General features: G+C 36.5%; 4 protein-coding genes across 6 annotated transcripts; 2 read left to right on the top strand and 2 right to left on the bottom strand.

Annotated features, from left to right (window-relative positions):
* Window positions 1–68: 68 nt before the first annotated feature.
* LOC111339142 (2-oxo-4-hydroxy-4-carboxy-5-ureidoimidazoline decarboxylase-like) lies at window positions 69–1081 on the bottom strand. The gene has a single exon (XM_022945734.2). It carries the CDS (start codon window positions 1000–1002, stop codon window positions 478–480), a length of 525 nt encoding a protein of 174 aa, XP_022801469.2. The 5' UTR covers window positions 1003–1081; the 3' UTR covers window positions 69–477.
* A 3-nt stretch (window positions 1082–1084) lies between these two features.
* Window positions 1085–17886, top strand: LOC111338355 (sodium-coupled monocarboxylate transporter 1). 3 transcript variants are annotated; one of them, XR_015992047.1, is made up of 16 exons: window positions 1085–1476; window positions 3024–3089; window positions 6731–6782; window positions 6900–6967; window positions 8162–8313; window positions 8439–8579; window positions 9368–9497; window positions 10062–10150; window positions 10465–10577; window positions 10869–10936; window positions 11289–11375; window positions 12295–12455; window positions 13878–13978; window positions 14783–14907; window positions 15573–16476; window positions 16901–17886. XR_015992047.1 is itself a non-coding variant. In XM_022944832.2 (16 exons), the coding sequence occupies exons 1-16, from the start codon at window positions 1135–1137 to the stop codon at window positions 16943–16945; spliced, it is 1773 nt and encodes a 590-aa protein (XP_022800567.2). In that variant the 5' UTR covers window positions 1085–1134; the 3' UTR covers window positions 16946–17886. The 3 variants fall into 3 exon arrangements, 2 of the variants coding, with proteins under 2 accessions (XP_022800567.2, XP_022800576.2); XM_022944832.2 differs by having other exon boundaries at window positions 16444–16476; XM_022944841.2 differs by lacking the exon at window positions 15573–16476 and having other exon boundaries at window positions 1086–1476.
* Window positions 4061–5469, top strand: LOC148724214 (uncharacterized). The gene is made up of 2 exons (XM_088733308.1): window positions 4061–4073; window positions 4895–5469. The coding sequence occupies exons 1-2, from the start codon at window positions 4061–4063 to the stop codon at window positions 5467–5469; spliced, it is 588 nt and encodes a 195-aa protein (XP_088589434.1).
* Window positions 17887–18115: 229 nt separating the features above from the next.
* LOC111338385 (proteasome maturation protein) lies at window positions 18116–22146 on the bottom strand. The gene is made up of 6 exons (XM_022944872.2): window positions 22020–22146; window positions 20658–20743; window positions 20104–20164; window positions 19461–19562; window positions 19188–19281; window positions 18116–18680 (listed from the first exon to the last, which is right to left on the bottom strand). Exons 1-6 carry the CDS (start codon window positions 22029–22031, stop codon window positions 18613–18615), a joined length of 423 nt encoding a protein of 140 aa, XP_022800607.1. The 5' UTR covers window positions 22032–22146; the 3' UTR covers window positions 18116–18612.
* Between the last annotated feature and the right edge of the window lie 593 nt (window positions 22147–22739).

The raw sequence follows: 22739 nt of genomic DNA on the forward strand, positions 1-22739 counted from the left end.
GCCTTCACGAACAATTTTCATCACTAGGACACGAAAGGATAATGAAAGAATCAACCGAAACCACAAGAACAGGTAAGACACAACATTTATTTAAACTTTGCATTGACAAACTTCAAAGCTGACCGTAAACTTAACGTTATTTTCCGGCCAATTTTACGCTTTCAAAGCGAAACTGAACAGTCAGTTATATTTCAAAATTAAAAACCTCTGGAAAATTACTTGAGTTTTCCGTTTTGCAAAGCCAGAACGCGCCAAATTTACCCAGTTTTAAAAAAAGACTTGGAAAAAAAAAATTCAAATTTTGAAAACAAAGACTATTAGTCTCTGCGGAGTTCTACTGTTCTCGCTGTTGTTTTAATTGAACAAAGACTGAATGCATAATTATTGTATGGGGTTATATGGTACTCTTGCCCAAACGACTGTTTTCTGTTCCTTACCCTTTTTACAAACAATAAATATATATAGTTAATAGTTTTTTCATAATTTAGAGTCCTCGCTTTCAACCAAATCTTTCATCCTTAGCACCATGATCTTCTTTACTTCTTCAATCCCGCACTCAAGCTCTTGATCACCGTCATTATTTAAGCGAGTTTTTATTCCTTCCAGTATTGCATCTTTGTTGTTTAAACGAGCGCAAATCACAAATGGAAATCCAAACTTTTCACTGTAAAGCTGGTTATGATGCTTTAGCTCTTGAATCTCTTCTTTTGTTAGCGTTGTGATACCAGCGTGTGTTTGTTCTCTTTGGGATTCGGGAGTGAGTGATTCTAGACGATCAGCCAAATCAGGATGGTTGCGCAATATACCTGCTCTTCCATCTTTGGGAAGCTCGTTGATAAACTGGCATATCGCCTCCACGAAGTTGTCAAATGACCTAAAAGGTCTCCTAGCGCATACAGCTGCTGCACATAGTTTCGTTTCCTCGACAATATTGCCAAACTTGCGGATAAAATATCTGTAATCGAGCTCATTCACAGCAGAAATACTCAGTTTGGAAGCCATGTTGAATAAACCACAAACATGATCTTACATAAAGTAATTAATCCAATTAATTTAATCGCTGGCTTCAATATCAGGAGGCTCAATTTTGAAGAAAAACAAATTTTATCGTCGTGTTATTACAATCTTCCCGCCATGGCGCTTCACGCACATTTTACCGTGGCGGACTTCGTTGTATTTTCTCTAACTTTACTGGCATCTATGGGTATTGGAATATTCTATTCTAGAGCCGGTGGAGCACAGCAAAATAACAACGAATATCTCATGGCTGGTCGAAGTATGGCTAGCATACCGGTTGCCATCTCCGTCCTTGCTTCTTTTGTTTCGTCCATCGCGATTCTAGGAAATCCAGCTGAAGTTTATACGTATGGCTTTCAGTACTGGATCCAATCCTTCACGAACTTTATTTCTGTACCAATCATGGCGTTGGTTTTCTTACCTGTGTATTATAACCTTCGTTTGACCAGTAGTTACGAGGTGGGTTGTCATGTCATTAATAAATTCCGCCGTATTTGGACTGATCGCCTAGTACCAAATTTCCAGTTTATCTCAATTTGAAGGTGTGAAATTTATTTTTCGAATTATTTTCTTCAAGTCTATATACCACCTACAAGTTTTAATGTGTTTGAGTAACCCCACAGTGTACCACGAACACTTGAACAAACAGAGTATTCATCGTTTTTCATTGTGTAAAAATGTTTACTTGCTGTAATCATCTGTCGTGAGCAAGTAACATTCGTTTTGAATTCTTTTTCTCGTACACATTTTTATATCATTTTGGCATCGGAAAGTAGAATTACTCGACATGTATTCATTCTGAAATAACTAAACAAACGTTGTTAACCTTCTCTCTTGTAAAGTTCTATGTCGGTGAGTCTATTCCAAGGTAGCTCAGTTTGAAGGGATAAAATATATATCTTTTTATTTCGGCCTGGTTATGCAACTCGCCGCTGAATAATGGAACTGAATCGCACAATATCTTTGAATTCTAAGCAAGGTTTTTTACAGGGTAATTTAAGTACGGTATTCGAAATTTTTAAATGATATCCTTTATGAACAAATTAAATAGCAAATCTTTACAATTTGTGCGATTCTATGAAGAAATCCCCAAATTTCCAGTGCGACTATTGTTACTATACCGCCCTTGTAGAGAAGCTAACCGATCCAATTACAGGATATGAGTTAAGAATTCCTTACGGCTAAGTTTGTGACCCTAGTAACAAGATTGGCACAAAATTTGGAGTTCTAGACTTTGAAATATCGCTTCCCTTCCTCCATTTAGCCTTCCTTAGACTCTTCATTTGTATATGTGCACAATCCTTCGCAGTAAAGCACTATTTTCACTATTGCTTAAATAGTGCTTTACTGCGAAGGATCGTGCACGTATACGTTTCATAACCGCAGTTCATATATATGTATTTCATATATATTTGTTGTTTGACTCTTTATTTGATTAACAATTGGTTCATATGTCAAGTTAAGTTCACAGGGAAGAAGGACCCCAAAAGTTTGAAGAGCACCAACGATGCATAAGAATTGCTCGAGGGGCAGCCAAGAGCAACTTGAGCTTCTTGAGTGCTCTCCAAACTTTCCAAGCACTTCATATCTGGATGAATGCACAGCTGACATAAGAACCAAATATTTTATAACATGTCAACACAGTTGTTTGACTACTGTTTTCTAATAAATTAAAACTTTTGAGACAGTTCACTCTAAATCTGAATGAAATATGAACACTTATTAACAAATAACTTATACCCAAAGTAAAAGTCATGATAGTGTTGTTGCCCGTCACGCGTCACGCATGTTACCTGTCAGTCTTGGCAGGCTTGTTTTGATCTTCTGTTTTCAGTTCACCGTTAAACAACACGTGCTTTAATTCTCATTGTCTGCTGTCTCTGTCCACGGCTTATTACAGTGTCATTCAAAATGTACTCAGACATCAAGATTAGTTTGACAGTCTGGCACATTTACAAAATATACTTTTATGGGACTAATTGCTTTTCAACAACATTTGCTTTCAGTATCTAGAAAGAAGATTCTCCTTCAGTGTGAGGATGTTAGGATCTGTAGTGTTTGTTATACAAACAGTAAGTAAATATTTGAGTTTTTGGCATTTACTAGTCAGATCTATTTGTCTTTTTCTTCCAGCTTTAAACAATTATTGGATTCAGTTGTTGTGATATCCGGAATAATCAAGGGCAAGGTAAGTGTTATCAGCCGAAGCCGAAGGCTGAAGCTGATAACACTGAGACCTTGATTATTCCAGACATCACAAAAGCTGAATCCAATAATTGTTTTATTATACATTGTTTTAAAGAAAATAACGCCAATTGCATTATCGCAGTGAACACAGTTTATTTTTGAACACTTAAAAAATGTACAACTGTGTGGTAAACAAATTTTCAATTGGGCTTATTCCTTTTTGTCGTGTGGCTCCTGGATATTTTTCTCTTTAAGGTATTCAAAGAACAAAGGCTGATAGTTTTGAAAGAAAGTGTTAGGGGGCTGCATCGGTGGGGGTTATGAAATAATTTGGATATATCAACAAAGTTGAAAAATTAATGGTAAATTGGCCACCATAACAATTACAAAAGCTGACGTTTTGAGCGTTAGCCCTTTGTCAGAGTGAATAGAGGAATTGTGGGTTGTGTGTGCTTTTAAAGGCAGAAAATGGAGCTACGTTATTGGTGGGAACATGGCAACGAGAAAAACAAGAATAAATTAGTGGAATGAATAGTGTTCGTTGATCCCTGTGGGATTTAGATTGCCGGTTTGAAAGATGAGCTTTTGTAAAGAGATTTTTACAGCTTTCCGTGCTACCTAAGTGTAAGGAAAGACTGCAGATTGCCATATGTTGCTTAGAATGATTAGGGAAATTAAAATGCCTAGGGGCTGGTTTCGATGTGTCCTTGTCATTCCTTCCATGTCTCGAAGGTGTTCTTGGAATTGGTCACCTAGTCTTCTGCCTGTTTCGCCGATGTATATCTTTTTGCAATAAGTGCAAGTTATGCATTAGATTACATTGGCAGAGGTGCACGTGAAGTGATCGGTGATCGTAATGGATCATTTAGGTCCCAATATTTTATCAGTGTTGTGAATGAAAGGACACGTTTTGCATCGTGCACGAGCACATTTAAAAGTGCCTGGTTGGTCATTAGTCTGAAAAGAACTTCTGACCAAAAAATTGCCTATGTTTTTGTTGCGTTTGAATGAAATGAGCGGAGGCTGTGAAAAGATAGTGCTTGTCTCTGGATCGTTTTGAAGTAATTTAAAGTTTTTAAGAATTATGGATTTAACTCAGTGGTTGTGAGGGTGAAATGTGAGAGTGAATGGAATCCGGTCGGAATCTTCCTTATGTGATGTTTGTAGTGCTGAATGTCGATCAATAAGTTGGGCGCAGTGGTAACATCGACGACTGTATCGGCGCTACCTCCTCTACCAGAGAGGAGCTCACTCAATTCATAACCGCAGTCAATTCTTTTCACCCGGCTCTGAAATATACCTGGGAAATTTCTGACAATTCTTTATCCTTTTTAGACATCAAAGTTTCAATTGAAGGTAACGGTTTATGCACTAGTGTGTATTACAAACCTACAGACTCACATAATTACTTGTTATATTTGTCTTTGCATCCATCTCACGTTAAGAATTCCATTCCTTTTTCTCAGTTTTTAAGACTTCGTCGTTTATGTAGTGGTAACTCTGATTTCCACCACAAATCAGAGTCAAATGTGCCAGTTTTTCGATAAACGTGGTTACCCTGTTTCTGTTGTTCAAGCGGGTTACCACCACGTCCAACTTATTGATCAACATTCAGCACTACAAATGTCGCATAAGGAAGATTCCGACTGCATTCCATTCACTCTCACGTTCCACTCTCACAACCACTCAGTTAAATCCATAATTCTTAAAAACTTTAAATTGCTTCAAAATGATCCAGAGACAAGCACTATCTTTTCACTGCCTCCGCTCCTTTCATTCAAATGCAACAAAAACGTAGGCAATTTTTTGGTCAGAAGTTCTTTTCAGACTAATGACCAACCAGGCACTTTTAAATGCACTCGTACACAATGCAAAATGTGTCCTTTCATTCACAACACTGATAAAATATCGGGACCTAAACGATCCATTAAGATCACCGATCACTTCACGTGCACCTCCGCCAATGTAATCTATTGCATAACTTGCACTTATTGCAAAAAGATATACATCAGCGAAACAGGCAGAGGACTAGGTGACCGATTCCGAGAACACCTTCGAGACGTGGAAAGGAATGATAAGGACACATCGAAACCAGTCGCTACGCATTTTAATTTCCCTAGTCATTCTAAGCAACATATGGCAATCTGCAGTCTTTCCTTACACTTAGGTAGCACGGAAAGCCACAAAAATCTTGAACAAAAGCTCATCTTTCAAACTGGTAGTCTAAATCCCACAGGGATCAACAAAAAATTTTCATTCCATTAATTCATTCTTGTTTTTGCCATTGCCATGTTCCCACCAATAACATAACTCCATTTTCTGCCTTTACAAGCACACACAACCCACAATTCCTCTATTCGCTCCGAAGAAGGACTAACACTCGAAACATCAGCTTTTGTAATCATTACAGTGGCCAATTTACCATTTCAACTTTGTTGATATATCCAATATATTCGTTGAACAGTTCCTTTTCCACTTTTGTCGATCTTTTAGTATTTTCGGAATCTTTATATTCAAGTAATTTCTCAATTTCTGGCTGGGTAGATGAAGCGAATCGAGAAGCCATTCTTACTTTGCTGTCTGTGAACTTGACATTGCTCCACAAGAAATCATGCATTAATCTGTAGGTACAGATTAGTGAATAATCTGTAGGTTGTGCTGTTTCCCAGAATTAACTGTGGGTGTTTAGCCAATGAGAAGACAGATGGTGACTACAATGTCTAATAATGCAAGTTATTGAATAAGTTATGGTGGTAGCAATGTCAAATCAATTAATTGATCCAAAAGGAAACATATTTATTGCCTTGTCTTGGCTGCAAGACAAAAACAATGAGTCCTCAAGAAGAATGAAACCTCAGACCTTACAGGTTCTGTTCCGTAACTCTTTAACTCTCATGAGCGATCAAGTCATAGTTTCTCCTCACATCATCACTACCATACCAAGCAGATAAGTAAAGAGAATAAAGAAATATTAGTTTTAATTAAGGGACTATTGGTTGATTGAACACCAAATTCTTCAAATTGACATCATAAGAAATGTATGGCAGAAAGTAAGGAGAATTGCTAAGAAGATCTTGGGATTGAAAGGGTTAATGCTCTACCACTGAGCCACAGAGAACTACATGGTGAATAAATGGGCCATTACCAGGTGACAAGGGTCCTGTAAAACTGAAAGGATATTAAGCTGTGTTGAAATTGTAACATGAATTAAGATTAAAATAATTATCCTATCTGTTGGCCAAGCTTATTTACTTGTACATGATTACGCAGAGCATATACTGTACATCAGTAATTGAAATCTGTATCACTGTGGCAGGTTGTTATTAATCATTTAGAGTGTTGTTACCAGTGTTAGTGCCTTCTCGTGAAAAATTTTGGCGCAGACAAACTGTCAATACAAACTTAGCCTGACTTGCACATCGCACATGCAGGAATTTTAGGCCAATTTTCTTTCCGTCAGTCATTTTTCATCACCTGTATGTCATGCTATTTTTGGTCTCATCTCAAGAAATTGCTCTCTTTTCAGGTTTTGTATACTGCTATTGTATTATATGGGCCATCACTCACCTTAGAATCAGGTAAAAAAGTAATAGATATACCAACTGAATATACCTATATATGTAGAGCATAGAGTGGTTTATTTAAAAAATATATAGTAATTCACTGATTGTGCACTTATTATTTTGCATATTTAGTGACAGGTTTTCCACTATGGCTTTCTACAGTTGTAACTGGTCTTGTCTGCACTTTCTACACCACAGTAGTAAGTCCTTGTTAGTTCTTTGTTTTTATTCTTGAAGAATCATTTTGTTGCTGAGAAAACTGGCAGATAATAAAGAGATCCAGATATATGCCTCTTGAAAATTCTTTCACAAGGCTTCGAGAAAAGCATTTCAAAAAATCTACAGTAACTGTAATATATATAATTTAGAGAATCTACAAGGACACAATACAACTGAGAATTGCATGAGGTTAATTTAATCCAGGGACCAACAAACAACACAACAAGACCCATCTGCAAGGCTGTGCTCTAGCGGCGCCCAGTGGCCCCTGGCGCCTTACTTTTGCTCTTGCACAACTCTGGAATTTTAGTTTTTTCATGGAAAGCATATGCTGGGCACCCTGGATTTCACACTTTCAGAGCACTGGGCTCCATTCAATTTTCCTTATAGTACAGCACTGATTTGGGCATCATCAAGTCCATCAGAGACACATTGAATTGGTGGTAATCCTATGAAACATAACATCTATCAAAATTTTTTTGCCATTTCATACAGATTGTGTTTATTAGACATTCAAAAACCAGCCAAAATTTTAAAATGCTTAAGATAAGAGTGCGGTTACTGTGACAGTAGTAGTGGAGGTATCTGGTTCTTTTGTACCAGGGCTGTGGTCTAGCAGCGCCCGGTGGCCCCTGGCACCTTACTTTTGCTCTTGGGCGACTCAAAAATCTTAGTTTTTTTTTCATAAAAAGCATATGTTGGGCACCCTGGATTTCTCAGTTTCGGAGCACTGGGCTCCCTTCAATTTTTCTAAGAGCACAGCCTTGTGTACCCACGGTCATTTCATACCCAACTCTATTGTACCCAAATTTAGTTGGTTTGTACTCAAGTTTGAGTAAGTTTGTACCCAAATCCGTTTGATATATGTACCCAAACCGCTGATCATTTATTACCTGTCCCAATATTCATTAATACCAACCTTACTTTAAACATACTTAACATGGAAAACATATTTCATTAGTATGGGTATGAAACAACCAAGCTGGGCATGAAGGGACTCAATTGACTGGGTAAAAATTACCTAAATGGGTTCAAAATGACTCAGGGTATGAAAAGACGGGTGATGGTAGTGAACATATATGAGAGATCTCACATAATGTGAAATGCTTGTCACAAAATGTTTGTAGGCAGGGCTTAGACTTATGATGTTGTACTGTTCATTACACTGTCCTCAGGGTGGCATGAAAGCTGTAATATGGACAGACGTGTTCCAAGGCATAGTCATGTTAGTTGGGCTGACAACAATTATTACAGTGGGAACAATAAAGGTTGGCAGTCTGGGAAAAGTTTTTGATATCGCTTACAAGGGGCACAGACTTGATTTTGAGTAAGTTTGTTGACAAATCTTGATTACTATGATCACTATTAAAAATTGCACTGAACCTGTAAATAACAGAGCATAGAGCCATAATTATGGTTTCTTTACAGCCAAGGATCTTTTTTTCTCTACAGTTTTTCCATAGATCCGACACACCGAAGCACATTGTGGGTTTTCCTAATTGGTGGTGCATTTCAAATGCTACCAGTTTATGCAACCAACCAGACAGCTGTCCAAAGATTTCTGACCTCAAGGTCCTTTAAGTCAGCTCAGAGGTATAAAAACAAAGTTGTTTCTAGAAATAAAGAAATGATACAGACTGGTGAGTTGCTCTGAAGCTCATTGAAATCCTGTTAAAGCTTGAAATTATTTACCAGGCTTCCTTGCAGGGCACCTTTTGGTAAAGTCTGTATATAAGCCAAGTGGCCCATCCAGTTGGTGCTTAACTCCAGTTTCCATAGCATGAAGTGACTAGGAGTATTTCTACTCTCCCCCTGGATAAAATGCTAGTCCATCACAGGGTTACCCCCCAGCATTAAATTTTCTGGTACCCATTTATACACCTGGGTGAAGAGAGGCACTGTGAGAGTAAAGTGTCTTGCCTAAGAACACAACACAATGTCCCCATCCAGGGCTCAAACCCAGACCACTTGATCTGGAGTCAAGCGCACTATCCATCAGGCCACCACACCTCCCACCCAGGGCACCTATTAGGATCATTTTACTACGGGTGCATTCTCAAGTGCAAGCAGGATTTATCACAGCTTGAGTTACTTGGGAAAATACTGATTTTTCTTTACCACAGACACTCTAGACCAATATAATTACAACCATATAACTAGTTTTGTGCACAATGATCTTGTCAGTTAATACAGTATTCCAAGCATGATTTATTTCTTTTGATTGTGTTTAGACTGAGATGTTTTCTTTTTAAGAATTATCTGATTGAACTTAGGTAATATTATGTAAACAGATTGCCAACACATAACAGGTAAAGAATTATTCATAAATTCTGAAGGTAATTTGTCTAATAATAATAATAATAATAATTATCTTTTCATAGGGCTGTGTGGATGAATCTTCCCCTGAACATCTTTAGTACAACAGTAACGGTCCTAACAGGATTGGTTATCTATGCATACTATGCTTCTTGTGATCCGGGAAGTATTGGGGAAATATCCACAGATGACGAGGTAAACTAATGCTACTTAATTCTAGCCTGCAGTGCTGGCGTATTTTGGGTGCCTGAGTGCACATTTTCGTATTAGGCTGCCATCTTAGATTTGGTAACTGTGGAGGCTTGGGGCAAGGAAATATTTGCCGAAGGAGTAGGTGTTAAGTGGAAAAATGGGCAACGGGGGTGAGGGAGGGGAAGGAAAAATACCTCCCCCATTGCCCATTTTTCCACTTAACACCTACTCCCTCGGCAAATATTTCCTCGCCCCAATCCTCCACAGTTACCAAATCTAAGATGGCGGCCTAATACGAAAATGTGCACTCATGCACCCAAAATAGGCCGGCACTGCAGGCTAACTTAATTCTTGATCTGCAAAGAACTGATTAGCTTTCACAAACAGAAAACTTTGACCGTGGAGTTTGGACAGAATAAATGAATAAGCTCTTGATCAGGAAGCAAACTCTCTTTGTTAGCACCTTAGGAAATATACAGAGAACAGTTTGGAGAATGTGCATACTGATATTATGATGTAAGAAGTTAAATATAATTATCTCTTGATATTTCTCACTGTCTTCTTTAGATTTTGCCATACTTTGTGATTGAAGTTCTGGGAAAGTTCCACGGTATTCCTGGAGTCTTTGTTGCTTCATTGTTCTGTGGGACTCTTAGGTATTACTCAGAACTTATGCTACACCAGATAAAACTTTTAGAATTTTATGTTCCCATAATTAAAGACAAGAAAGGGTCACATCAGATTTCAATATACTTCTAAAAGATATCTATTGTGTAACCACATGTAGTTTCATAGAAAAATCGAAGAGGGGATGGCATAAGTGCCTAATTTTGAAATAAAATTTAGTGTGACTATTTATTTCCAGGAGTGTTAAGAGATTGAGATACTTGCGCATGTATGGCTAAGAATTTGTTACACAGCACAATCCAGTGACAGTTTATTTAAAGTTTTATTGTTGCTTTTTTTTTAGCACTGTAGCATCTGGTCTTAATGCTCTTGCAGCGGTAACAGTGGAGGACTTTGCTCCCTTGTTGGTGCAGCACATTCCAACAGAAAGAGAAACTCTTGTGTCCAAATTGTTAGGTAACAATGACTCATTGTCCAAAAGTGTTTTTTTTTCCCTCCTAGGAATTAGAATTTCCACAAGCTTCAGGAAAACTGCAAGACATTTTATTTTTCTTTATTCTTGTCACTTGTCTGTTTAATATCACATTGAAACTGGGAGGAGAAATTCTGTCTTGGTCACTCGTAGGAGTTAAACAGTTGAGGATAAGTCTACAACAATTTAGCCATAATACACAGACCTTGTTTCTGCTCAATCAGAAGGCAATAGTGAATCTGAATTATAAATTTTATATCTCTTTTAATTCATAGTATTCTTTTATGGCCTCATTTCCCTTGGGCTGGCATTTCTGGTTTCAAAATTGGGAATGATATTACAGGTCAGTGTTGTTACACACACTCATGTGTGTGGACTTAAGTTACAAAATGTTCATTTGATGGTTCACGCTACAAAAAGATTATTTCAATTTCTCCCCTCACAAATTTGGTTCTTCTTTGTCTCCAACTAAGGTAGCATTATTTTCTAAGGATGCTAGGTTATGCTTAGTTATAATGGCTTAAAAACATCTACTAGTGGGTGACACACCCTAGTGCAAATCTGACTGATGATAAGTACCGGTATATAGAATTGGCAATTAAGTCTATGATGATGTAAGTTGTATAATGTTACTTGTTATCTTATCAGTTACTAATGTCCTAGTAGTGTGCTCATTAACATATTAATGTTTACAGATGAGTGCAACAATGTTTGGAACTACCGGTGGCCCAATGTTGGCCCTCTTTTCTCTCGGTATGTTGACAACCCATGCCAACACCAAGGTAATGCAGCGTGCGATCAGCTCTGTTTACTAGTGTCTACTAGCAGTAACACATCAGGTTGACTGAAACAAAAGGCTGCCAAAATCCCTGTTGTAAAACTCCTAATGTAGGGTGCCAGTAACAATCAGTTGAGGAGGTTTTTGCTCTGACTAGACTAAGATTCTTCATAGACTAAGATTCTTCATGGACTTTCTCCGGTCTATTTGTCGTCCCTGCTACAAGAATATCATCCACCACATACGCTACGTTCATCTTCCAAATCACTTCTTACTGTCCCCACTATAAATTCTGTGACATACGGTGAATGTGCGTTCTCCTTCTGTGCACCTACATTATGGAATACTCTTACTGATTCTCTTTAAAAATCTGCAGCTTCTCTTTCATCTTTTAAATCTGCCCTTAAAACACTCCTGTTCCGGAAATTTTATTTTTAGTATTGCTAAACACTACATAGGTTTTTATCCCATTTAACTTTATTTTTGTTAGTGTAGGTACTACTGACTGTTAGTATCATTGTTATATTTTATTTTTATTATGCTATGTAAGTGCATTGAGATTCTTAAATGCTTTATAAAAACCTTACAATTATTGTTATTAAAAAGATTTCTGACTATGCAACTCCACTTACTTTATCCAGATCAATGTCGATTAGTACCTGAACAATTGTGCACCCTCCCAACGAACAATTGTGCACCCTCCCCTAACCCAACGACAGTCAACTGATAACAAGTTAGAGTAAATGAAGAAGGGTTGGTGCACAGTTTCTCTGATACTGACATTAATCCTTTTATCCTTTGTACATTTATTTATCAACATGGCATGAGAAAGATTTGATAGAAAACTCCCCTGATTGCAGATTGTTATTGACCAGAGCAGTTGAAAACAGTTTAAGATATGTTGCTCTTGTTGTTGCATTTAGGGTGTGTGGATTGGAGTGGTGGCTGGTTTTTGGACAGTTACCTGGATCAGTATAGGAGCTCTAGTTCACCCGCCCAAGTACCCTACTCAGCCCATGTCTATATCTGGCTGTCCAAGCAATTTTAGTAATGTTAATATGTCATATATAGAGCCAGCCCAAAGGTAACTCGTAAACTTGAGCTATTAATTAATGTAGCAGAAAAAGATTATTTTGACTCATTTATTCCTGCAACAATTACAGGCTCAAATTGCATGCACGTTGCTCAAAGGTGAATAGCTAACTAAAGATATTAAAGTGCACCTAAACCCAAAAATATTTTTTTTGCTTAACGAAATAAGCTTATTTTTTGGAGTATTTCTGTGCAAAAATTTTTTAATTTGCTTAAATCTTAAATTTTCTGTGCCTAGTCAAAATACGGAAAATCGGCCGCCATCTTGCCCCACGACCGAGTTTAAAGAGGAATGGCTCTAGCGGATAATGTGACGTCAAATCGAGAACACGAAAGTCTGCTTTTCACACATTTTCACTTGTTTGGGAAGGTTTTGGTCGATATTGTCCGAAATATGCCGACCAGGTGTGTTGTATGAGGAATGTATGAAGCGTGATACCCTCTTGCAAATTTCGCACGTTGCTACATCCTCCTACAACACACTTAGTCGGCATATTTTCGGACAAAATAGACTAAAACCTTCCCAAACAAGCAAAAATGTGTGAAATGCAGACTTTCGTGTTCTCGATTTGACGTCACATTACCCGCTAGAGCCATTCCTCTTTAAACTCGGCCGTGGGGCAAGATGGCGGCCGATTTTCCGTATTTTGACTGGGCACAGACAATTGAGGATTTGAGCAAATAAAAAAATGTTTGCACAGAAATACTCCAAAAAATATGCTTATTTCGTTAAGCGAAAAAAAATTTTTGGGTTTAGGTGCACTTTAAATTTTGGACTTTGAAAAGCCCATTAGAGCAAGCCTTAAACAACAGAAGCATATACATTCAGTTCCCTTTTAACCATAGCACAACTAAAAATATTAAATCCAGTACCTTTCTGTGGTGCACTACCACTATTTCTGTAATAATTTTATTTCCGTTTTTGTAGCATAAAGTAACTTGTAGTTTTGCCAGTCCTCAGTACATATTTAGTTTATCACAGGTAGCCCCTCCCACCTCCCCACAATCCCCCCTCCTTACTCCCCACAACACATTTTTAGGTACCCCTTGTACAGGGATAGGAACTATGAATGTGCAACTGTCTTGCCCAACTTTTAGAGGCTAAAGGGCTGAGAGCACTGCAACAACTAAATTTAAAAAAGGAAGAAAATTTAATTTGTTGTACATGTAGTTGTCACTACCTCAGGGCTGTGGTGTAGCAGTGCCCGGTGGCCCCTGGTGCCTTACTTTTGCTCTTGGGCGACTCAGGAAACGTAGTTTTTTCATATAAAGCATATGCTGGGCACCCTGGATTTCACAGTTTCAGAGCACTGGGCTCCCTTCAATTTTTCTTAGAGCACAGCCTTGCTACCTGTCTTTAACATGGCCAGTGGTCAGTAGTGATTAAAATGTCTAATTGACTTTTTCTTTTCAGGGTACAACACAGTTCTGTTTATGAGGTCTCATTCTTTTGGTATGGTCTGATAGGATTTGTTATCACATACATCATCGGATATCTTGCCAGTTACATATTTAGTAAGTTACTGTGGAATAGTGTGCCTGTGAAAACTGAAAGTCAACAAAAATTATCATGGTGGTCTTTTTGTAAAGAGAAGCTCCTGCCTGTGTAAACTATTGACATTCACCATGATTTTTGTTATTTTCTGAGTTTGTCAAAATGTTTTTACAATAAAAATCTGCGATAAAATATTGGAAAACATTACAAGACGTTTCGACGTTTCCAGAACGTCATTATCAAGTGAGAATGAATTAACAAAACTAAGATAAATATAGATGAGAAAATGAATAAATTAAGAGTCATTGAGAGTCAAACAAAGAGCTTAGCCTTAATGGAGTTGCTCTGGGTGTTTGTCAAAGTGGCTGCTGTAAATAGACCTGTCTGGTGAGGAGTTTCTTTATAAATACTGGAACAATTGAGACATGGTTAACATGTAACTCCTCCTTGTAATATTAATATCTTTACGATCATCCAGAAAACAGGTAGTGGGAATACTCAAACTTATCAAGTAAAAGTTGACAAGTTGATCTAACACCAAACTCTCATTAGGATATTACAAATTAGGAAATGTATAGCATCTAGACAGGGAATTAAAAATCAGGTCATGAGATTTAAAGGCCTGGTTAAAACTTTGCCTGAGATTTTCTGAAGAAAGATTTTGCATGCATGTATCTCTTCAACTTTTCCTCCTTACTCCCTTTTGTGTTGGTATTAATTTTTTTTTCTCTGTCTTTCTTCATACTTTCCTTTTTTTTTTTTTTTTTTTTGGCATATATGCATGTCCCTTACCAATATGTAGCTATCTAACTTTTCAATTGCAGAAAAACATCACACTGAGAGAATAGACCCAGCCTTGCTGTTTGACTATTCCAAGCTCTCAACCTACTTTGGAAGGGGCACTAAATCATCTGGAAACACGTCTCTTGATGGTTGTCATTCCACAGAGGTAATCAATGTAACAATGTACTTTTTTTGTTTGCCTTAAAGAGGTTTTATAATCTACACTTTTAATGCTGTTATTTGGTTACTGTACAAAGTCTTTGAGAGTACTGCTACTTCATTATTTTGTAGAACTTTTTCAAAAGGAAATATTACATACTAGTAATTTATTTACTTTTCTCTAGAATTTGATCCTTTTCCTAGACCTTACATTCTGTAAACATCAAAATCTCTTTTTACTTTGTTTTCATTGCATATACTTGCTTATAAAAAAGTAGAGGTTCAAATTTCAGAACAGGAGGTCACATTTCATTGAAAGGCCACAATACACAAGGCAACATGTTTATGGGACAACCTGCTGCAACATTTTTCTTCAAGTGACAGTAGTTTTTGTGTTTGGCAAAATTTTTTCCCTCAATACTTTCCACAAATTCAGAATTGTTTGAATTGCGTTGTGCAATGATGGCAACAATGCAATTTTTGAACCAGTACATGCAAAGCCCCTTTTCACCAAGGATAAAATTGAACTACAACATATATAAGCAAATGTTACCTGTTGGAGGTGGCAAATTGTCATCAAGTGAGTCCTAACCAAGGTCTCTGACAACTGACACCTTTAAGGGGCTACTATTTAAACTGTTGACTGGTTATTACTTTGTTTTACTTTCACAGAACAATAAAGGACATGACACACAGACATCTGACTGACTGCTACTAAATTTATCTATTGACCATACAGTGACTTTTCTGTGTTACAGCCAAACAAATAAAATGGATTGGCCTTTTTTTCTTATTTAGAACTATTACTTGAACACTTAAAAATATCTGATCAACATATTGGCCAGAAACCAAATTAATGTTAGTTCTAATGCTCATTCCATATCCACTGTTAATTTACACAATTTATGTCTGGAGTTCCAGTATGTAGTGTTAGTTCTATAGGTGCAAAGCTTTCATATATATGTTGTAGTTCGATTTTATCCTTGGTTCAAATTTTATTTTCCTTTGTTCTCGGTCATGTTAATGTATGATAATGAGTTTGAAACAAAGGAAAATAAAATTTGAACCAAGGATAAAATTGAACTACAACATATATAAGCAAATGTTACCCGTACCCTAATTGTGCAATCTGGCTGCAGCACTACACTGTAGCTGCTTTACTTGCTTGCAACCACTTCCCCTATTAGTCTACTATTATCAACAAAATGATCATTTGTATGTACAAGATTCAGATTCACATTCCCCAACATGCCACTGATCTCCAAAATTACATGTATTAAAAGTTTCTTTATTTTTCATTAATTTAGGAATTAGAGTGTAATTGTAGATATTAAGGGAATAAGAATGAAGTCAATTTAAACAATGATTGAAGAGTTTTAGGGGGATATTTAAGTTATTGTAACTGTCTCAAGTTTATAATACAACTCTGTAATACAGCATATATGACTCTTACTGTAGAGAAACTAAAACTGACCACTTGATCACCTCATTTAATGTTTGTCAATTTAATGATTAGATTATCAATTTTCCTATACTTTAACAGCGTCTTATTACTATGCAAGACGTGCATAATCAGGTCAGTGCAAAGCCTAGGCAATGTGATGGCATAAACACTATAATTACAATCCTAGCATACAATAACCTTTTATAAATGTGTAAGATGAACTATTGCCAGTAATTAAGCCCCTAAACCCTAACATCAGTGTGCTAATTCTCCCTACTGTATTGTACAATAAATTTCTTATCGTACTTACAAGGAGAATTTGTCTAACAATCAAGAGCTTCTTGAGTTCATTATCATTTTCTGTATTCTCATGACCTTAATGTTTTATTCGGCGGGGGCGATACTGTCGGGAGAAATTGGATGCTTCTCTTTGGGGACAAGTGAACAATACTTTGACTAACTGTGTCCAGGACTACACACAGATTACACCACATTATGTTTGCAGTCCAAAACTTGACGCATTTTATTTCAATTTTTCTCCACTTCTTCATTGCAGGAGGATGAGAGTACCCCTTTTATTAGCAGCAGTGGGACACAATAAGACACCTTACAATACTCTTGAATATGCTTGAAATGAAAGATTTTTAAAACTGGACCAGAGTTGTCTTATAGAATAATATTGCATCCCTTATGAGCAGTTTGTAAAATTACTCAACGTGTTGTGTACGTATTAAATAGCATGACATTATATTACTTCATCATATATACTTTAAGTAATAGGATAATTATGATTACAGCTGTTTAGGTTGAATCAACTATTTTTCAAATTTTTTCCAAGAGCTGCTTGTAGATTCTTATATTGCATCACTTTCATGAGTAATTTGTAAAATTACTTGTGAAGTGTACATACGTACTACATTTACTATTAATAATAATTACATTATAATAGCTTTTTGAGTAAATTAACTATTTTTCCAATTTTTGTGACTTATTTGGAAAGGTTGCAAATCTTATTTCAAACTTAAGTAAATTATGATTGATTTATAAAACAGATTCCTTTATTCAAGCATGCATTGGTACATACCTCTGTTCCTATGTACGTAAAAAAAGTGTTTTATAAACATGAAAGCATTCATTTACTTTTATTTATGGAAAAATTCAGATAGTTTTTTTTCTACATTCAAAGGGTTATTATTATGTTCTTGTACCATGGGTACTTAATGTATTTCAGGACTCCTTTTTCCTTTAACTGGTGCTTTGTAAATGGTACTAGTGCTTGGTAGTAGTTCCATCACCCGAATAATGATTATAACCATCTGCTAAATTTTTCATTTAACTCAAGCATAGTTAGGCATACTTGGTTTTTGTTTTGTCCTTTTTATTTGTTTGTTTTTTTGTCATCTGGGCTAGTCTTTTATGGCAGACATTTTTAAAGCTCACCACACTTTGCACCATCAGTAATGCAAGACAACCCTAGAAATTGTTTGGTTGGCTAAATCTGGGTAAGGAAAGATTTACTAGAAAATATATGAACTTCATATATTCATTGTACCAGATTTACTAGTGTTGCCCTCAAGTCTTGGGTATCAGAAGTCTTGTACTTCAAAGATGTTTTAACAATATAAGCAATAATATGTAATATGATTATTTTTCCACGCATTGCCACATTCAAAGGACCATTGAACAACAGAGTTCAACATATTTGTGTTCTATAAGTACAAGGGGGTGGGGTGGGGGAATCCCCCCGTAAATAATTCGAGCAAAGACATGATCATAGAGAACTTGTGTATTTACCACTGACATTAAAAATTATGTTGACATTTGTAAATGTAGTTTTATTTCATTTTTACAATGACAAACAATCCCTCCACAAATGATCAGCTTGTCATACACAATTTCACCCTTTAACCTCCTGGAAGAGATTTACTTGTAACTTCTCCTTGAATTCCCATCACATTATCATACAAACAGGTCAAGAGAACAGACAAGTTTATCACCTAGCAAGTGTTATCTTGATATGTAATGGAATTCTCCTGTTTCGCTTACAAGGAAATGAATTGCAGTATCTTATTGGATCTTGGAAGTTTAAGGGTTAAATATTGTTTTATTGAAATAAACTAACCAGTGTATGAAAAGCTTATCAACTACTCCCTGAAGTGACTTTGCAGCAACTTGTTCACAGCAAAATAAACTTCCCAGGTAATTACAAAGTATCTGCTAAGTTTAACTTGTATAAGGAAAGGGGCAGTTATAAAGTCAAAAGAGAATTCAGTGAAGACCAAGTTTGTATTCCATAGTGAGATGGGGATCTGACATGACCTCCAAATCACCTTGAACTGGAAATAAATAAATACAAAACACAATCAAATTTTACTCTCACCTAGGTGATTATGCATTAAGACAAAAGAGTTTTAAGGTGAAGCCAAGTTTAGACACTAAACCTTTCACGAGTAAAACGTACTTCAGCTTTCTGCCAACTGAAAAAAAAAGTGATTTCCTAAACTCTAATTTTTCAAACCTGCTCTATCTCAAAAAAGACTACCAAATCTTTCATTTGCTTTGTCAGTAAGTTTTTATCACCTGTCTTTTCCTCCATTGTTATAAGAGCTCAAAATTGTTTCCACAAAGTTTACAATGTAGCATTGTTCATTCACCAACAACTTCAAGGAATAACTAATCATGTGTATAAGTTCAAAATTCCTTGGGCTGAGTGATTTAGTTGAAACTTTCCAAGAAAAAAAAAAAAACAACTAACTCCAGTTTCTTCTACCTTATGTCTTCAGGACATTAAACAAACACTTTTGCTTCATTAACAGTGGGTTACAGAAAATTTTATTTCTCACCGTTGAGGAAGTCATCAAATCCAATGCTTTCATCAGTGCCCATAAGGGAATCTAAAGCAACCATTGAGCTGGGCAGACAAGGCAATCGCTGGATCTGTGTTGACAAGAGCATGAATTTAAAAGTTAGAATCAGAAGACAACAATTCTTAACCTCAAGACAGTGAACAAGACTATTGAATCACTTCCTTGTCACTGTTCAATCTACTGTATTTGTAACTGGATACACATGAAAAATTAATGGTAGAAGTAAGGTCTTTTGTGTTCCTTTAATACCTTGGATGCAACAGCTCTTTCCATCTGTAGTTTTAAAGGGGCTTGCAGACCTTGTGTATTTCTTAGCATCTTGAAGTCAAGCAATTCTTGATTTTGAAGAAACTGGTGAAAATATATACACACTAGACAGTTATAAAGCCAAGCTAGGCAGACTTCCATGTGCAGCAAAATAGCAGAAGCTTCAAATATGACTAAGTCTATGAAAATGTGATGGATCAGCCATGGTGGTAATAAAATTGTACAGTGTATGCTATTTTCAGCTTTTAAAAAATAAATATTTGTTTCACATTAAAGAAAGAAGGCAAAGCTAGAGAAATCTCAACAACCTACATATTGTACTGTGCCTCTCCAATGTTTTACTGATTTGAGAGTCTGTAAAGTCTGTACTCCAGCCAAGTAGCATTTTATCCCAGCATAGCATGAAGTAATTAGCCAAGTAATCACTCACTTGGTGAAAACATTTTAGTAATTACAAATAATTTACTGAAAATGTCACAATTAATTATACTAAATGTACAGTATAAACAGAAATTATCTATGAACAGTGCACTGTACAACTCTACAAACATCTCTAGTCTTCTGCATGGGCTGGCAACAGTCTACCATAAAATAAGATGAGTAATGACATCTTCCACTGACTTACATTTTTCTCAGTACACTCTAAAGGATGGCTTATTGTTAATCCACTCTTGACATTGGAGAACCTTGAAAACACAAAATATGTAATAAATACATAAAAAAAATTGATTTGCATGAAAAGAACTTTAAGGAAATTGATTTCAAGGCATAAGAAAATAATGCCCCAATGGCAGGTTTTTGATGAAAATGCCTCTTAAAATTTTGATTTCCAGTAAAAAATGTCTGAAAGGGTTCCTTTAATTAAAACAAATTCTCCACAACCATTAAACAGACCAAAGTACCTGCTCAATACAGGATCCTATTGCAGTAAACATTGGCTGGCAGAATTGGGACATTGGTTGGTGTTTCCTCAATACAAAACATGCACTTACAGTGTAGTATAGGTTCCACTATGTTGTTACAAGATGGTCTGGTTTGTAAGAGGTCAACCATTCTTTTCCACACCCTACTCATGGCTAAACTTTCTCACCATGTATCCATGTTTTTCTCCATTTTTAGTTGTAAATGCTGTCTTAAAAATTGCAATGCAAAGATTGACAAAGCTGCATGTACTCTTACCCTGTTCTCATTTGATCTGGTACACCATAGCTATTGACAGAGGAACTCACTTCTGTAATGGGTTGGACTTTGCCAGGAAGAGCAGACTACACAATGGAGAAAGTAAAATATAATAACAATGAATCCTTCAATTGAAAACAGAGCAGTCATTCTTCGGAGTCAAGTATCCAGAAAAACTATTGCCAGTCTACAGAGTATGGCAGCTCTTCACCATGAAAAATCAGCTGTATACTTTGCATGCAACATGACCAAAAGTCTGCAACCCATGTGTGCATGGTTTACAGTACTACCCCTCACTATTCATCTGGGCCGAGTTGTTAAAAGATGGGTTAAGATAACCTAGGGTTAGTGTGAAATTTGATTTCAGATCTGAAAGCTTTAGAAGAAAATTCAGTTTAATTCCATTTGTCTACAATTTGATGATTGAATTCTCTTAAAACAATTGGGAAAATTATCCCAAAATGGCTTTTGAACAGAGAAATATAGAAACCTGGATTAAAATTTAACCCTGGGTTAGCACTAATCGGCCTTCGAACAACTGGGCCCTGATGTACAAAAAGCTATGATTCTGAGCTGGCTAAAATCATGATTAAGCTACAACTCTGGGTTAGATTAACCCTTGAACTCCCAGAAATGATGAACATCCAACTTCTCCCTATAATATCCCTACAATATCCAGCAAACTGGTAATGAGAATACTCAAGCTTCATGATTTGAAGTTATCTTGATCTAACACCAAATTCTTGTAACTAGTTTAAAAAGAAATTTGTAGTAGCTAAAGGGAAGAGTTAAGAACCAGATAGTGAGAGTTGAGGTGTTAACGTTTTGATTTAGTTGAGTAGTATCTTTGTAGGAACTTTCCTGCTAAATTATATATTTTTCACCACATTTTTGTGTAAATTAAGATGAAACCTCAGGAAAAGTACATTTAATATATGGTTCTGTATATTCGACAACCTTTAATCCTAGATTAATGTTAGCCACCTTTCGACAGACAGGCCCTGATATATGGCGCGTGTGCTTTAGAAATTTAAAACCCGAGAATCGTCAAAGATGTCCTTGAACGCAATAATATGCAAATCATTTTTTTGTGGACTCCCTTGTCGTGACAAACTATTAGGGACCAGGTTTTCTATTCAAAACGTAACATTTACAAGTTTCACAGCAGCACATGACACAGCGAAAAAATTTTTTCCTTGACACACACTAGAAATAGAGATTATATCGAGGGAGTTCTCAGAGGCTTAGGTTCATGACACGTATTAAAAAACATTTGGAGCTTCTTTGTAGCAGTCTTAAACTAGTAAGAACACTCCTAGGAAATAGAAATTATTGTAAAAGTTGAATATCAAAGCCACTCACCAATTCGGCCATTTTGGATTTTGGTTGCTGGTAGCGCGTGCCCTATGAAAATATCCGCTAGAAAAACATGGCGGACGGGAACGCGGGCGGGTAAGAAATAGAGAGATGCCCGAGATACCCTGGAGCCAAGACAGCTGAGAGATCCTGGGAGCTATAAAGACAAGGGGAATATTAGTAGGGCCGTGCCATGCCTGGGACTCAGCCCGGGAGAAGAAAAGTGATAATCAAAACCCTTTGAGTGCGGTCGATACAATTATTTTTATGTGCCTCTCAACGGGTTAATTTATTTCCAACAATTCATTATGCGCTGAGGTTTTCCTGCAACTTGAAAAAAGTTAGATTCTCCTTACTCTAATGTAGTTTTTTTGTCGTTGTTGTTGTTTCACGGTTTTGTTTTTAATTTAAACTTCGTGTTTCACTTCTCTCGCAAACCATTAATGAACTAACTTGTCGTAAATCAAACAGAACAATTCTAAATGAAGTTGAATATTGTGGCCAAAAATCGGAGAGCTCGTTGGAAGCTGCGGAGATCTTCAATACATTTTTCTCGGAAATTGGTACAAATCTTAGTAAGGATACAGTGAATATATGAAAGTTCATATATTTTAAACTGCGGTTATAGATACGTATGATGCACAATCCTCGCAGTAGAGAGCGCTATTTATGCAATAGCGAAAATCAGACCTGAAAAAAATCAGGCCTGTACGGGATTCGAACCAC

The sequence above is a fragment of the Stylophora pistillata genome, chromosome 9, assembly GCF_964205215.1.
Source record: "Stylophora pistillata chromosome 9, jaStyPist1.2, whole genome shotgun sequence".
NCBI classification, from domain to species: Eukaryota; Metazoa; Cnidaria; class Anthozoa; order Scleractinia; family Pocilloporidae; genus Stylophora; species Stylophora pistillata.

Bases quoted from the DNA above. Each gene is read 5' to 3' on its own strand.
- LOC111339142 (XM_022945734.2), bottom strand. From the start codon at position 1,002: ATGGCTTCCAAACTGAGTATTTCTGCTGTGAATGAGCTCGATTACAGA.
- LOC111338355 (XM_022944832.2), top strand. From the start codon at position 1,135: ATGGCGCTTCACGCACATTTTACCGTGGCGGACTTCGTTGTATTTTCT. The intron at 10,578-10,868 runs GTAACAATGACT...TTTAATTCATAG, and splicing joins TCTTGTGTCCAAATTGTTAG to TATTCTTTTATGGCCTCATT. The intron at 14,908-16,443 runs GTAATCAATGTA...ATACTTTAACAG, and splicing joins ATGGTTGTCATTCCACAGAG to CGTCTTATTACTATGCAAGA.
- LOC111338385 (XM_022944872.2), bottom strand. The intron at 20,165-20,657 runs GTAAGAGTACAT...TGTGTTTTCAAG, and splicing joins CCAGATCAAATGAGAACAGG to GTTCTCCAATGTCAAGAGTG. The intron at 19,563-20,103 runs GTAAGTCAGTGG...TATTTTCACCAG, and splicing joins TAGAGTGTACTGAGAAAAAT to TTTCTTCAAAATCAAGAATT.